Source organism: Acomys minous (assembly GCF_964271855.1).
Source record: "Acomys minous genome assembly, chromosome: 14".
NCBI classification, from domain to species: Eukaryota; Metazoa; Chordata; class Mammalia; order Rodentia; family Muridae; genus Acomys; species Acomys minous.
Genome location: NC_140496.1, coordinates 44,036,731 through 44,051,234, shown reverse-complemented (window position 1 = coordinate 44,051,234; position 14,504 = coordinate 44,036,731). Strand labels below are relative to the sequence as shown.

The 14,504-nt window shown below is 46.3% G+C and overlaps 1 protein-coding gene across 2 annotated transcripts in view; it reads left to right on the top strand.

Annotated features, from left to right (window-relative positions):
* The first annotated feature begins 634 nt into the window (after positions 1-634).
* The window catches only part of CLGN (calmegin), a 30,315-nt gene continuing 16,445 nt past the window's right edge, over positions 635-14,504 (top strand). The window contains exons 1-5 of one of the 2 annotated variants that reach the window (XM_084756555.1): positions 635-792; positions 7,713-7,865; positions 9,645-9,721; positions 10,280-10,338; positions 13,193-13,334. In XM_084756555.1, the coding sequence (XP_084612681.1) occupies positions 7,722-7,865; positions 9,645-9,721; positions 10,280-10,338; positions 13,193-13,334 (422 nt within the window). In that variant the 5' untranslated portion in view covers positions 635-792; positions 7,713-7,721. Of the gene's footprint in view, positions 913-7,712; positions 7,866-9,644; positions 9,722-10,279; positions 10,339-13,192; positions 13,335-14,504 lie in introns of both variants that reach the window. The other variant, XM_084756556.1, reaches the window with a different exon arrangement.

The window sequence follows — 14,504 nt, the reverse complement described above, 5'->3', positions numbered from 1 at the left end:
TTCATTTAAAATGTTAACATATAACATGTCCTAAGCATATGTGAAATAGGTAGCTTCCCGACTGATAACCAAGAGCACTCAACTGTTAAAAGCAGAAATACAGGGGAAAATAAACATATGAAATTTAGCAAATCTTATACTGACACTCATTTTAAAACGTGATTAAGGTAAAACTTAAGTGGCTCAACTAATACAGAACTTGCCTAGCCTGCACCAACTGGGTTTGGATCCCCACTACTGCATAAACAATGTAGTGGGGCAAGTCTGGATTTCCAAAAAGTCAGTAAGTAGAGGAAGGAAAACCAGAAGTTTAAGGTCATCGTTGACCACACGAGTTTGAGGCCAGCCTGGGCTAGATAAGACCTCTTCGTCACAGAACAAAACAGCGAGGGCGGGGGGGGGGGGGGAGAGGGGAGACTATAAAATATGTATATATATTTTAAAGCCAAACTAAATTAGACCATCCATGCATCCGGAAGCTAATTAAGGCTCGACCCGAAGAACAGAGCAGTCTGCAGAGCCGGCAGCTGGAGCTCCAGAGAGCTACTGACGTTGGGAGGATCGCATCCCCCAGGGCGGCCGCGCGGCGTTTTGGTCCCGAGCGGCGGTTGAGCTGGCGGCTCGCGCCCCGGGACCGCCACAGCATCCTCCGGCGCGGCCGCTCGCGCACGCGCAGTTAGCAGTCGCTGCTGGGCGGCTGCCGGCGGGATCAGTCTGGGGAGACGCCGGGGACCGAGTAGCGGCCAGTCGGACACCTGAGCTGCCGCTGCTGGACACAAACCCGCAGGACAGGTGTGTGGACCGCGGGCCGCTTGCCCGCGGCTTGTTCTCTGGGGCCGCGGTGAGGAATCGGGTCCGGATGCCAGGCAGCGCTCTGTTCTGAGACTGGATGGCTCAGCAGGGTGCGGCCAGGTGAGGCTGGAGCTTCAGTTCAGGGACGGGTGTGCAGAGAGCTAGACTCTTGGGTGGGCTTTGCCAGCCTTGGTGGAGATCAGCCCTGGGTGGAGAGGGTCGCCACCCCGAGTCCCTTGGGTCCTCCACCTGCTTCGCTGGGGAAGGCCGGGTGCCCCGTCCAGCCTGGCGCCCCTCGAGTCCGTTATCCCAGCGGTTGTCACTGCTGCGGTTGCCATTGTGGCCCGGTTCCACGGAGCCTCTGCCCACTCTCCTGGGGGAGTTCTTCGCTCCTTTCTAGATAACGCAAACTAAATCAGCGTGGGCTCCTCATACTCAGCCCACTTCTACAACGAAGCCGAAAGGACCCCCACTCTGCCCCCCACCCCTACCCACTCGGAGACGGTAGCTAGAGAATCCTGACCGCTCCCTAGACACTTGGGTGGAGCCTAGTGGACGCCTCTGGGGAGTGTGTTGAATCCACCTTAATGACTAGAGACTCATTATCTGGAAACTCTGTTTACTATCAATCAGAGACTTTAACTGAATTGAAGTGGCATCTGCCCCACCCAGGAAGAAGAGGCTCTGCAGGAGTTTGAGGATAAAAAGCAAACAGCTAGGAAGTTGGGACCTGGAGACAGAAAGAAGATATAAAGAGAAATAAATTAGGCAAAACAATGCCGTCAAGGGGAAGACAGCTCTGAAGATTATTTGATGTTGAAACTTTTGATGCATTAAATAGCCAATGAGGGGTGTTGTTTGTTTTGTTTTGTTTGCTTGCCCTAAAATGTTTAAATCTCTCTAGATGTAAATTTTGGTAATTGTGATCTTGATCACTTTCTAGTCCACGGTTTGTTGGTTTGGTCATCCGGTCACATTGCTCTTTCCCACTAAACTCAAAGTAGTCTGGTTTTGTCTTGTTTTTCTAGTTGGTCAGTTTGGTTTGTCGTGTGTAAGTGGCGGAGCGTGTTGATAGCTGTGCAGGCACTGATGGGTGCTGTAAATTAGCTTCAGGGCTTGTTTCGATGCTTAATAAATTGTCGTTCTTAATTGTGTAATTAGAAAATACGAGCCACCAGCTTTGATAGGACTTCAGCTATGTCACTCAACCCTTTCAGTTCACGGGTGACAAGAAGCCCAGAGCAGTGGACTGGTTCAGTTGTCCTTTGAACAACGGCGCTAGTCACTTAGTGACATGGTATCAAGGGCAGGAAGCGTTTGAATTCCGTCTTTCTGTAGTTGAGCCTCTGAGGCTTCGTGAAAGAATCATACGGAGTTTTCAAAGATCACTCCTGAGGTGCGCGATGATGTCACCTCAGTCCTGCGATGATGTCACCTCAGTCCGCTGTAGAGCTGTATGCAGGCAACAATCCTGAGTAATAAGCCCATCTGTGTCCAGGAGTGAGTGTGTTAAAAAGGAAACTGCTGGGGCTGGAGAGGTGGCTCAGTGGTTAAGAACACATACTGTTCAAGCCGGGCGTGGTGGTGCACGCCTTTAATCCCAGTACTCAGGAGGCAGAGGCAGGCGCATCTTGTGAGTTCGAGGCCAGCCTGGCAAGTCCAGGACAGCCAAGGCTACACAGAGAAACCTTGTCTGGGGGGCTGTGGGGGGGGGGGGAGAACACACACTGTTCTTGCAGAGGCCCTGAATTCAGTTCCCAACACTGATATTAGATGGTATCAGATATTCACAACCACTTGTAACTCCATTTCTGGTGCATCTGATGCCCCTTTCTGGCCTTCTGTGGCACCCACACGTGCATGCACATAACCACACAGGAGAAACACACATATACAGAAAAGTATATATATATATATACATACATATATATATGTAGCGTGTGTGTGTATAATATATATATATATATATATATATATATATATATATATATATATATATGATACACATATATGGCAAATACTCAGAATGACAGAATGAGTCTTGGAAGAAATAGAACATTTTTAAAGTAGGGTCTAATTTAAGAATTTTTTAGAATTCTTAAATTTAAGAATTTAAAGCATTTTTAGAAAACACCCAGCTTGCAAGAAGGCAAGGGTTAGCCAGCGTAGAAATGACACTGGGTGACAAGGCAGTAATAGCTGTCAGAAAGGTTGGTCCCTAATGAAGGCTGAGGGATGAAAATTGTTCATTCTACAAGTACCCTTTTAGTGAATTTAGTCACCAGACACCCCAGGAAACCAGTGAGATTGTGCTAACTATTTTTGCTTTGTTTCTTGGTGGTGAACATGCTAGGCATGCTAGGTGGGCATGCTAGGTGGTGGACATCCTGGGTGGTGAGCATGCTTGGTGGTGGGCATGCTAGGTGGGCATGCTGGGTGGTGGGCATGCTGGGTGGTGGGCATGCTGGGTGGTGGGCGTGCTGGGTGGTGGGCATGCTGGGTGGTGGGCATGCTGGGTGGTGGGCGTGCTGGGTGGTGGGCGTGCTGGGTGGTGGGCATGCTGAGTGGTGGGCATGCTGGGTGGTGGGTATGTTAGGTGGGCATGCTGGGTGGTGGGCATGCTGAGTGGTGGGCATGCTGGGTGGTGGGTATGTTAGGTGGGCATGCTGGGTGGTGGGCATGCTGGGTGGTGGGCATGCTGGGTGGTGGGCAAGCTAGACATGCACTATGCAGCACAGCAGCTCCCAGCCCAAGTCTATGCATTTAGACCCAGTTTAGTTGAGTAGAGGTGATGTTAATAAAAAGGGGAACTAAAGATATAGAAGAGCATGGTTACAATTTTTTAAATTACATTTATTAAGCCAGGTATGATGGTGTACACCTCTAATCCCAGTACTTGGGAGACAGAGGCAGAGGGAAGTGGATCTCTGTTAGTTCAAGGCCAGCCTGGTCTACACTGTGAGTCCCAGGACAGCCAGGGCTACAAAGAGAGATCCTGTTTCAAAAATAAACAATGCATTTATTTATTTATTTATTTATTTATTTATTTATTTATCTATGGGTGGGTGGGGTAGTCAACACTATGGCACACAGGTAGAAGGCAGAGGACAACTTTGGGGAATCCGTTCTCTCTCTACTTTGTGGGTCCTAGAGATTAAACTCAGGCCCCCAGGCTTAGCAGCAAGCGCTCACTGAGCCGTCTTGATGGCTACAATAAACAGATTTCACTTCAGAGGAAAGAACAAGTTCAAATTAAGAAAGGTGTTGGCTCATGTTTGAGAGTGAATACTTCCTCAAAACTAAAGAGTGACCTCTGAACTGTAAGGTTTGGGAATCCGTAGCTAGCTTTCATAGGAAGAAGCAAAAAGTATATATAGTGAATGAAAAAATAAATAAATAAATAGAGGGGAGGAAAGAACCTGGCTGCTCCTAGGTAGGAGATTATTGTAAAGAAAAGGGAGCGCATAGCTAGAAGCAGAGAGAGGGGCAGTCCAGCGTGCTCATGACCCTAAGCCATGTGAGGAGAGGGGACGAGTGGGGGGGTGGGGGTGGGGGGGGTAGAGAGGGGAACCAAGTGCAGTAGCCAAGAGGTCCAAGGTACAAAAGGGCCCGGTAAACAAAAAGTCTAGATTGTGTAGGGAAGAGCCTCCGGAGGAAGGGCAGCCCAGCCCCAGGGCTGGAGAGTTCAGGGAACAGGTGAGGTGTGCCAGCCATGCCCTGTGACACGCAGGGACTGAGGGATGCTGGGAACCCCTGGAGGCCAGGTCCTCTTTGATATGTTAGTTAATTAGGCACCTCAGCCATTTGTCCCAGGTTGGAAATTCAACACATAGGACTAGAACCTAGTGCGCTGGTGTGTATTTGTAACCTCTGTGCTGAGGAGGCAAAGACCGATCCTGGATCCCTGGAAAATACTATGAAGGCTCCTCAGAAAGTAAAAGTGGAGTTGTCATCAAGTGAACCAGGTATGCACCTCCTTCACCAATTCTCTTGCTGCTGACACTCACCTGCTGGATAAAGGCAACTTGAGGAGAGACGGAGAGACGGGTGTGCTCTGGCTCACCGTTGGAGGGAGCACGGGCCATGGCCGCTGGGAAGGCATGGCAGCCGCTCACATGTGTCAGGATGCAGAGAGAGACGAATGCTAGTGCTCAGCCCATGCTTTTCTTCAGCCCACGGCGTGGTGCCACCCGGAAGTTTTTCTCTAGGTGATCCTAGGTTTTGTCAAGTTGACAACATGGTTCTGAAGTGATATTGATGTTCTTTAAGTTTGTTTACATTTATCTATTTAGTGTGTGCTCACGCGCATGAAGGCAGCTGTGAGCCTGTTCCCCCTCCACCACATGGGTTGCCGGGACAAAACTTTGGTCTTCACTCTTGGCACCAAGCATCTTTCCTGCTGAGCCATCTTGCTGCCCCCTCATGTTCTTTTCTACTGCTCTTGTATTATGCCATTTGCTTGATGGAAGAGCTTTGTTTGTTTGTTTGCTTGCTTGCTTGTTTGTTGAGAAGAGTCTTGTTCTATATGGCTGGCCTTGAACTCCTGGCTATCCTGCCTCAGGTTCCTGGATGGTGGAATTACAGGTATGTGTGTGTGCCTGGCTTTTTAAAGATATTTTTACTTTTTTGGTACTGAAGATGAAACTTAGCGCCCTCATGCAGACAAGTGCCCTGCAGTGAGCCCCTCACTCACTCAAGGGCCCAGTACCAGCCCATCAAGTAAAATACTATGAAGTGTGTTTGTATAAATTATGAAAGGCTCTTAGACGTTTAGGATAATGAAGCTTTTAGGGCTTAGCTTTGTCATTCGCAAATGTTAGTTTCTGCACCCAAAAGTGGATGAAGGAGAACTCAGGCTGCCTTTCTTGTTACCAAGTCCAAGTGATCACCTTCCAGTCGCTTCCTCTCCCAGAAACCAAGCTCTCGTGTGTGTGTGTGTGTGTGTGTGTGTGTGTGTGTGTGTGTGTGTGTGTGTATGTGTGTGTGTGTGTGTCTGTCTGTCTGTCTGTCCATAAAGATGGCAGTACCTGAGTATAGAAAGTTCCTATGAAGGTAGATTTCTGTTTAGTGGTTTTGAAAATGTGCATTTTCAAAGTAAACACTAGAGTGGTAGCCAGAACGTTTATGAGAAATTAAGGTCATCTGGCCCAACATTCATCTAGAGCTCTTATCTCCTGAGAAAGAGCTCTGTGTCTGTTGAAGTAGTGACGTAGAATAATGCATCTTGTGGTCTGCTTTATAAACTGCTCCAGTGACAGATAATTTGTGCACTGTCAAGTTCAAGTACCTAATATGTATGGTTATATTTTTTGACCTGGGTAACCACTATCAAGTTTCAATACTGGACATTTCATCACCCCAAAACCATAAGCTCACTAGCCCTCCCCCACCTCCCCAGCCCTGGCCTAGCTGGTCTCTCATCTGTTCTCCAGGTCTATACATTTTCTTGTTTATTTAAAGTGCAATGGTGCCAGGCGGTGGTGGCGCACAACTTTAATCCTGGCCCTCGGGAGGCAGAGGCAGGTGGATTTCTGTGAGTTCAAGGCCAGCCTGATCTACAAAGTGAGTATAGGACAGCCAAGGCTATCATAAAGGAACTCTGTCTTGAAAAACCAAATAATAATAATAATTAAAAATAATAATAATAATAATAAAGTGCAATGGTTCGGCACTTGTGACTGTTCACAACTGCTCTTCCCTAGGCATAATGGTTTGGTGTGCGTGCATTCCTGTGTGAGTTCTCTGTCCTCTGCTGTTCCTGGGTGTTCTTCCATGCTGACGGCGTCAGCCTACGTCTGTGTGGGCATGAGTCAGTGGCCATTGGAGCTGATCCACATTTGGGTTGATACAAGCAATGTTTCTCATGCCTTGTATCTAAGTAACTGTTGGGACACAGGTTTTGGGTTACTGTGGCTGTTCCTGAGTGGAATCACTGGGCGGTGTTGAAACCTACCACGTTATTTCCCACTGCTGTGGGTATGGTTCATTGCCACCCCTCAGCAATATGTGAGGGCCTCCAGTCTCTGTGGCTTTCGTTTGTCATTTTTTGGTAATAACAATTCTAGTGACTGCCGTGCCGTCTCTTATATAGACCATATTAGTCTTTCGCTGCCTATTTTCTGGAAAGTCTTAGAGTTCTAAGAATCAACTTTAAACCTTTCCCCGTGTTGTTGTTAGCTGGGGAAAGAGTGGCATAGACGCATGAGGAGGAGCAGGAGGGCGTGCTAGTGTGTGACTGCTTTTGAATCCATGGCGCAGAACTGCCTTAGCCCCAACAGTACTCATTTGGAGGTCGGCTGGTAGATAAGCCAAACACTTTACGGCTGTTTGAAGAGACTTAAGGTCAGATAACGAGGTGACGATGGTGGCATTACGAGGTGACGATGGTGGCATTACGAGGTGACGATGGTGGCATTACGGAGACGGTGAGTTCAAAAGGTCGTGGTCCTCAGCAGACAGCTTGCTACAGCATGAGACTTTATTTTGGCAAAGCACTATTTTGTAAATGTATGATTTAAAAATCCCTTAGTTTGGCTGTTTAGATATAAGTCAAGTCTAGCTTCATAATTATAAAATGTCCAATTTTGTATGTACTCAAAGCTACGTTATGTGAGATAATATAAGTGAGCGTTTAGAGATCATGATAGCATTTTCTTTCTTGTCAAGGAATCAACGTATTATTTGCATCTCATAGACACTGGTGCTGACATCTTTGTATTTTTATGCATTAGCTCTTTGACTTTGGAAGAAAACTTAGAGACGAAAGTTAGAAGTTGGTGTTTTCCTTGTTCCAGGCTGACTTTAAATAATGTTGTTAGCAATTAGAGCATCCTAGAATGAAGGAGAAATTATTTCTTCTTATGGTTCCTGCCCCAGGGCATCCTTGCCTCAGTTTCCAGTGACTGTTTTTAATTTCACAGAGAATCAATATGCATTTCCAAGGTGTTGGGCTGTGCTTGGGTCTTCTGTTCATCACGGTCAGTGCAGACTTTATGGATGATGGTGTTGAGGTGGAAGACGTCAGCGAAAGCTCAGAAGAGAGTGATATTAAAGAAGACGAGCCTTCCTCAGGGGTAAGATGGTTGAGAAGTGAGTGACAAGCTATTCTTTCCACAGTCATGGGAGTGACAGGTCCCTCAAGATGCATCTCCTTCCCTTCTCACAGCCTTCGTCTTCTCAGTGGACAGGAAAACATTTTCCCCCAGCTGTGTTCCAAAGAGTGCCTGCACACAGCCAAAATGGGTGTTTGCCACTTAATCTACTTGTGCTCAATAACACAGGAAGTTTTGGCTATCAAAACAGGAGTTCACTGGTTAAAGAGGACCAAGTTCTTTAGCAAAGACAAAGGCCTTTAGTTTTGGCTCTGATAATACTAGTCTTTTCCAGACAAAATGCAAAGTACCATGATTCTCTCCCTCCCTCCCTCCCTCCCTCTCTTTCTCTCTTGTTTCTGTTTGTTTGGTATTGGTTTTTTGCTTTTTCAAGACAAGGTTTCTTTGTGTAGTCCTGGCTGACCTGGACTCACTCTGTAGACCAGGCTGGCCTCGAACTCAGAAATCCTCCTGCCTCTGCCTCCTGAGTGCTAGGATTAAAGGTGTGCGCCACCACTTTTTATTTCTCTATGGGTAGAAAATGCACACACAGGGCATGATGGCGCACGCCTTTAGTCCTAGCACTTGGGAGGCAAAGGCAGGCGGATCTCTGAGTTTGAGGCCAGCTTGGTCTACAGAGTGAGTCCAGGACAGCAAGGGCTACACAGGGAAACCCTGTCTTGAAAAACCAAAAAGAAAAGAAAACAGAGAAAGAAAGAAAGAAAATGCATGCAAGAAGGATGGATTTGAAAAGGAAAGAGGGTGACAAAGTAGGCTTTAGTTGGGCTGAGCCAGGACTCTGCATCTGCGCTGCTAAGGTGTATGCTCTGAGAAGGTGGCTAACAGGAGCCTGCAGAGCTTTACAGAGATTTTGGTGTATCTGCCCTGGCCATCCCCTAGAGCAGTGGTTCACGACCTTCCTAAGGCTGAAGTCCTTTAATGCAGCTCCTCATGTTGTGGTGACCCCCAAACACAAAATTGTTTTGTTACTACTTCATAGCTGTAGTCTTTTTGTTGGTATGCATCATAATGTAAAGATCTGTGTTTTCTGATGGTCTTAGCTGACCCCTGTGAAGAGGCCGCTCGACCCCACCCCCAACCCCATCCCCACAAAGGACTTGTGATGTACAGGTTGAGAACCACTGCTCTGGAGTCTGCACACTGATGCCTTCACATCTAATATTGTGTTGACTAGAAAGCATCCATCCTCTTACGCCAGCCTCCCTTTAAAGGGCCCAGAGAAGTAATAGGAAGTTTTCCCAGACTCCTTTGCTTCCTCTTATCTTTACTGGGTTTTAAATATGCAAATATAAATGTTATTATCTGTCTGCAATGACTACTGTGCTTGTCCCATTAAATTTCAATCCCTGAGAAGGAGTTTATTCTGAAACCAGTTCTGTGATGTTACAAAGCAATGCTTAAAGTTCCAAGAGTTGAAGCAGACGCCCTCCCTACTCCAGGGGTCCTTGGAAGTGCATAACTTAAGAAATCAACACAGCTGCTCACCACACGTGACCTTATTTGGTGAGGCGACAGGAACTGGGACAATCATTAAACATGTATTACTGGACATCAGCTGAACAAAACAATAGGTTTTGTGATGACATTCCTAAGACATGACATTTGCAACCAGACCCCATGCCTCCCTGGACCTCTCTTGCCCACATGCACTGTGTGCTGGGTTCAGAACTAGCAGAATGACTTAAGATATTTGCAAAAATAAATACCTTTAGCTTTTTTTTTTTTTAATCTCTTTTTTAGACTATTAAATATAAGACACCTCAACCTAAAGGAGAAGTCTATTTTACAGAAACATTTGACAGTGGAAATCTGGCCGGGTGAGTATCCCTGCATTTTCTTCAATTTGATGGGTTTTCTGCAGCTACTGGTCTATGAAAATTAGCCCTCCTGTGACTTCATGGGGTAATTTAAAGCTACGTATTTATACAAAGATACAAGTTCAGAATGCAAAGACACACACAGAATTTCCTTGTATTCTCGGGTATATATTAACAGTGGAGAGTCACGAGGCAGCTTTGAGCTGCTGTTGCAGCCACGGTGATGGTCTGCGTATCCGTGACGGTCAATTCACACTGATTACTGTACTCCAGAGCCTCTGCCTCGTCTCTAGATCCGTCCTCATTTCCCAGTGAGCATCCTAGGTCTGGCGTGCATGCTTACCCCGCACAAATGTCAGTAAATTCAAGCTGATTGAGCTCCAGCTTCCTGTGGTTACGCAAAGGCTAGATTAACAGATTCACTTCTTAGTACTAACTCATTTTGAATAAAAACAGACTGCGTTAGGTAACAACCACTTGTATCTTTACACGCATTTTTATCTATAACTTGCAAATCCTATTTTAATGGCAAATATCCGTCTTCACCTTTATTTACAGGTGGGTCTTATCAAGAGCAAAGAAGGATGATATGGATTCAGAAATTTCTATATATGATGGTAAAATACTTATTTAAATATTAGATAACCACACGCCATGTTCACTAGCCTTTGAGATTATATGGATTATATGTTTGTTAAATTATGTTGGCCAGATATACCACTCTGCCTCACAATGCAATGTCCAGTTTTCATCCTCTTCCTCTTCGGTGTCTGAGGGATTCCCCACTTGAGCAGGCTGTCTGACTCTTAGATCATGGTTGGCCTTTGGATCCACTGAACTCGCTTGCACTGACTGTGCTGTTCTGGACCTTTCACCTCAAGCCTGGGCGCTCCCAGCTCAAGAGTAGAGGAGCATTAATGAGCACTGTAAGATTGTGGTCAGCACTGTGGCCCACAGCTCCAGGCCTCGCCTGATGTCCACGGGATCCCTGATGCTGCTGTCCCCCGACTTGCCTGTGGAAGTCTTTCAGGGTCATCATTTCTTCCCTGGAAGGGCCACCGTAGAGAATGACAAAAGAATGTCCCCCTTCTGGTCTAAAAGCAACCTCCTCAACCATCATGTATCCAAAAGGCAGGTCGCCCTCTGCTCTGATCGACCAGGAGGGAAATTCCACTGTCTAGAAGGTCCTCACACCCTGAAGCACACTGTCTAGACATCAGGCTCTGCAAACAGTTACATCAGAGCATGTGCTGGGCTTCAGTTGTCAGTCTCCCGCTCACGGCTTCCATGGTCAATTAAGATAAAGTCCATGCCTGCTTGCCTCCCTCTGCACAAAACGGTCTCCACCCCAGCAAATCCCAGTTGCCTCCACATGTGTGTGCACCCACATGCACAGACCAATCTAAAGCCATTTAGAGAATTCGTCCCCTCAAAGTGACAATGAGTCCAAGGGATACGCTGCCTGAAATATATCCAGATAAGCCCCGTATTACTTACTATCAAGCAGAAGCTTTGACCGTAAGCATTGTGTTTAAGAACTTAACAGCCTTTAAGAAGAGCCAAGTCAAATGTTCTAGAAAAATATCTTACATGATGTGGAGGGTGCTTTCAGGAAACCTGCAAATACTTATTTTGTTTATTTATTTTTATGGTTTTGGTTTTTGGAGACAGGGTTTCTCTGTGTAGCCCTGGCTTTCTGAGACTCACTTTGTAGACCAGGCTGGCCTCAAACTCACAGAGATCCACCTGCCTCTGCCTCCTCAGTGCTGGGATCAAAGGCGTGTGCCACCACACCCACCTCACTTATTTTATTTTTAAGATGGGTCTTCTATGTAGCCTTAGCTGCCTTCAAGCATGCAATTCTCCTGCCTCAGCCATTGGAGTGATGGTGTGTTTACAGGCATGTACAACAATGTGTTGCTCCTAAAACTCTTTCTTTTTTTAAAGATTTATTTATTATGTATACAGTGTTATGTCTGCATGTGTGCTTGCAAGCCAGAAGAAGGCACCAGATGTCATTATAGATGTTATGAACCACCATGTGGTTGCTGGGAATCAAACTCAGTACTTCTGCAAAAAGTAGGTGGTGCTTTTAACCTCTGAGCCATCTCTCCAGCCCCTGAAAATCTTCCTTTAGTTTTTAAATTCAATAGTATATATAAAACAACAGACTAAAACTCAAGCTGCTTTGATAATAAGACTTGAGGTAGTTGCATTTGTTTATTGTTTGGTTTTGTTTGTTTGGTTTTGTTGTTGTTGTTGTTTTGGTTTTGGTTTTGGTTTGGTTTTTTGAAACAGGGTTTCTTTGTGTAGCCTTGGCTGTCCTGGACTCGCTTTGTAGACCAGGCTGGCCTTGAACTCAACAGAAATCCGGCTGCCTCTGCCTCCTGAGTGCTGGGACTACAGGCATGAGCCACCATGCCCAGTGATTTAAATGTGTCCATAAATGTAATTACAAGTTGAAACACTGTAGCAAAGTAACCATCTTTTGCTGATTACATTTTATGCAAATTAACATACTTTTTTTGTTCTATTCTGAAAAGAGTTCCAACATAGAACTTGGGGGCTAGTCAGCCCACCTGGCTCACAGCCTGTGTAGGCCCCATGGTCTGACTGCAGAACATTCAAACTTGAAGGCTCAAATCCCAGCCCTGAGCCCCTGCTCAGCTTTAGGGCTTGCTGGCTTAGGGCTTCTCTGGGGCATTGCTACTTTCTGGCCTGGAGCTCGCCCAGCCTCCTGACTTAAGAAGGGAAGGGTTTGTGTGAGGAGAGAGTTTTCAAATGCAACTCAAGTACCTGCAGGAACCGCTATGTGAGTGCTTAAGAGTGCTGCGCGTGTCCTAGTGAGCTGTCACCCCCAGGGCCGACAGCTTATTCTGTGTAGGATGTACTCTGTCTCGTTTGCACTTTTAAATACCTCAGTTGTTTTCATTTTTTTATTTTATGCATTTTATTTTAAGTCTCTGGACAAGGCAAGCTTTGCTCTTAATCAGGAGGGTGCACTCAGAGACGTGAACACCCAGGAAGTGCACAAGTCAGTATTCACGGGCCTTATGAGGCAAACCATAGGTTATCACTTGTTTATTGAAAGTCTGTCAAGAAAACTTAACTGCAACCATTTGAGAAGTGTACCTGCCGTGTTATTTATTAGTCTCCTGAGTTTTTGCTAAGGAAATGAACCCAGTTTCTGACAATAAGAAAAAAAGGGCGAAGGAAACAGGAAGAGAGGAAAGGAAAGAAAGGAAGAGAACGGATGAGGAGAAAATTAGGGAAAGAGGAGAAGGGGATGAGAACAGAGAGGGGAAAGGACAGGAAACACAAACTTCAGATATTATTTTCTGCTGTGTGATATGGTTTTATTTTTTCCCCCATAATTGGTTTTCATAGGGAAAGATCACTACTGGCAGCTGCTGAGGTGTGAGGCTTTGCGCGTCTTCTGTTTTGGCTCATTTCCTTTTCTCTCTCTTTTAGGAAGATGGGAATTAGAGGAGCTGAAGGAAAACCAGGTACCTGGTGACAGAGGGCTGGTTTTAAAGTCCAAAGCCAAGCACCACGCAATATCCGCTGTCCTCGCAAAGCCTTTTATTTTCGCCGATAAACCTCTGATAGTTCAGTAAGTTTCAAGACTCTTTCATTTGTGTTAGTCTAGTACAACTTGGCATCTGAATGCGGGTTAGGTTTTGGTGCTGTGCACACAAAAAAAGTTTGCACAGTTCCCTTCCTGGCCGGGTTCATGTACAAATGCATATCTACATAACCATGCCAGGGCTGTGGGGACAAACAGGTTAGCGGTAAACTCGCACACTGCATATCTCGTGCTCACAATTCTGTCACAGTAAAGGATAGCACCTAAGACACCACTTTTTTTTTTTTTTTTTTTTTTAATACATTTTTATTAATTTATACATATTACATCTCAGTTGTTAGCCCATCCCATGTATCCTCCCATCCCTCCCTTCCTCCCACTTCCCCCCCCTACTCCCCTCCCCTATGTCTGTGTCTGAGGGGGATCTCCTCCCCCTGAATATGCTCATACGGTATCAAGTCTCTCCTTGGTGACCTATTATCTTTCCTCTGAGTGCCACCAGGCATCTCCATCCAAGGGATATGATCAAATATGGGGCACCAGAGTTTGTGTGAGAGTTAGATCTTCTTCTCCACTCAACAGTGGAGAATGTCCATCGGCTAGTCCGGGTAGGGGTTCAAGGTTTTTACTGCCTATTTTTTCCTTGGCTGTTGCCACAGTTTGCGGAGGACCCCAGGGCCCAGACTCGCCTGTAGTTTTCCTTAGCTTTTTAGTTCTGTGCTCTTACGATAGCGACCTCAGGGTACTCAGGACAGAGCCTTGAACGTGACCAGTGATGCCAGTGAAAGGCAGCAGATCGCTTTCAGTGGGAGACTGTGTGTGCAGATCGGTGTCTTTCAAGCATGGAGCTCTTTTGAAAGCCCCGTGCTGTCTGACATCAACCACATGGTCTGTATGTGCACTGCCCCCAATGTCAGGTATAAACTCCCAACCCTCTCTGTAAGGGCTGGGAAGACAAAGCAAAGCCCCAACCCCCCTCCCTGTTCAGATCACAGAAGGAAGGGAGTCGCTGTTGCAGGCTACACTGGGTCTGAGACTGTCCCAAGTTGATATGTCCTATGGAAATAGCAGTAGTACTGGAAGCCCCCGGCTTCTCCTGTTCTCTGCCTGTACAGTGGACAGTAGCCTTTCCTGGGATCACTTCCTGGAGGATCCTTCGTCCCTAAGTCACCTGGAATACAACAATGTCGTTTTTAT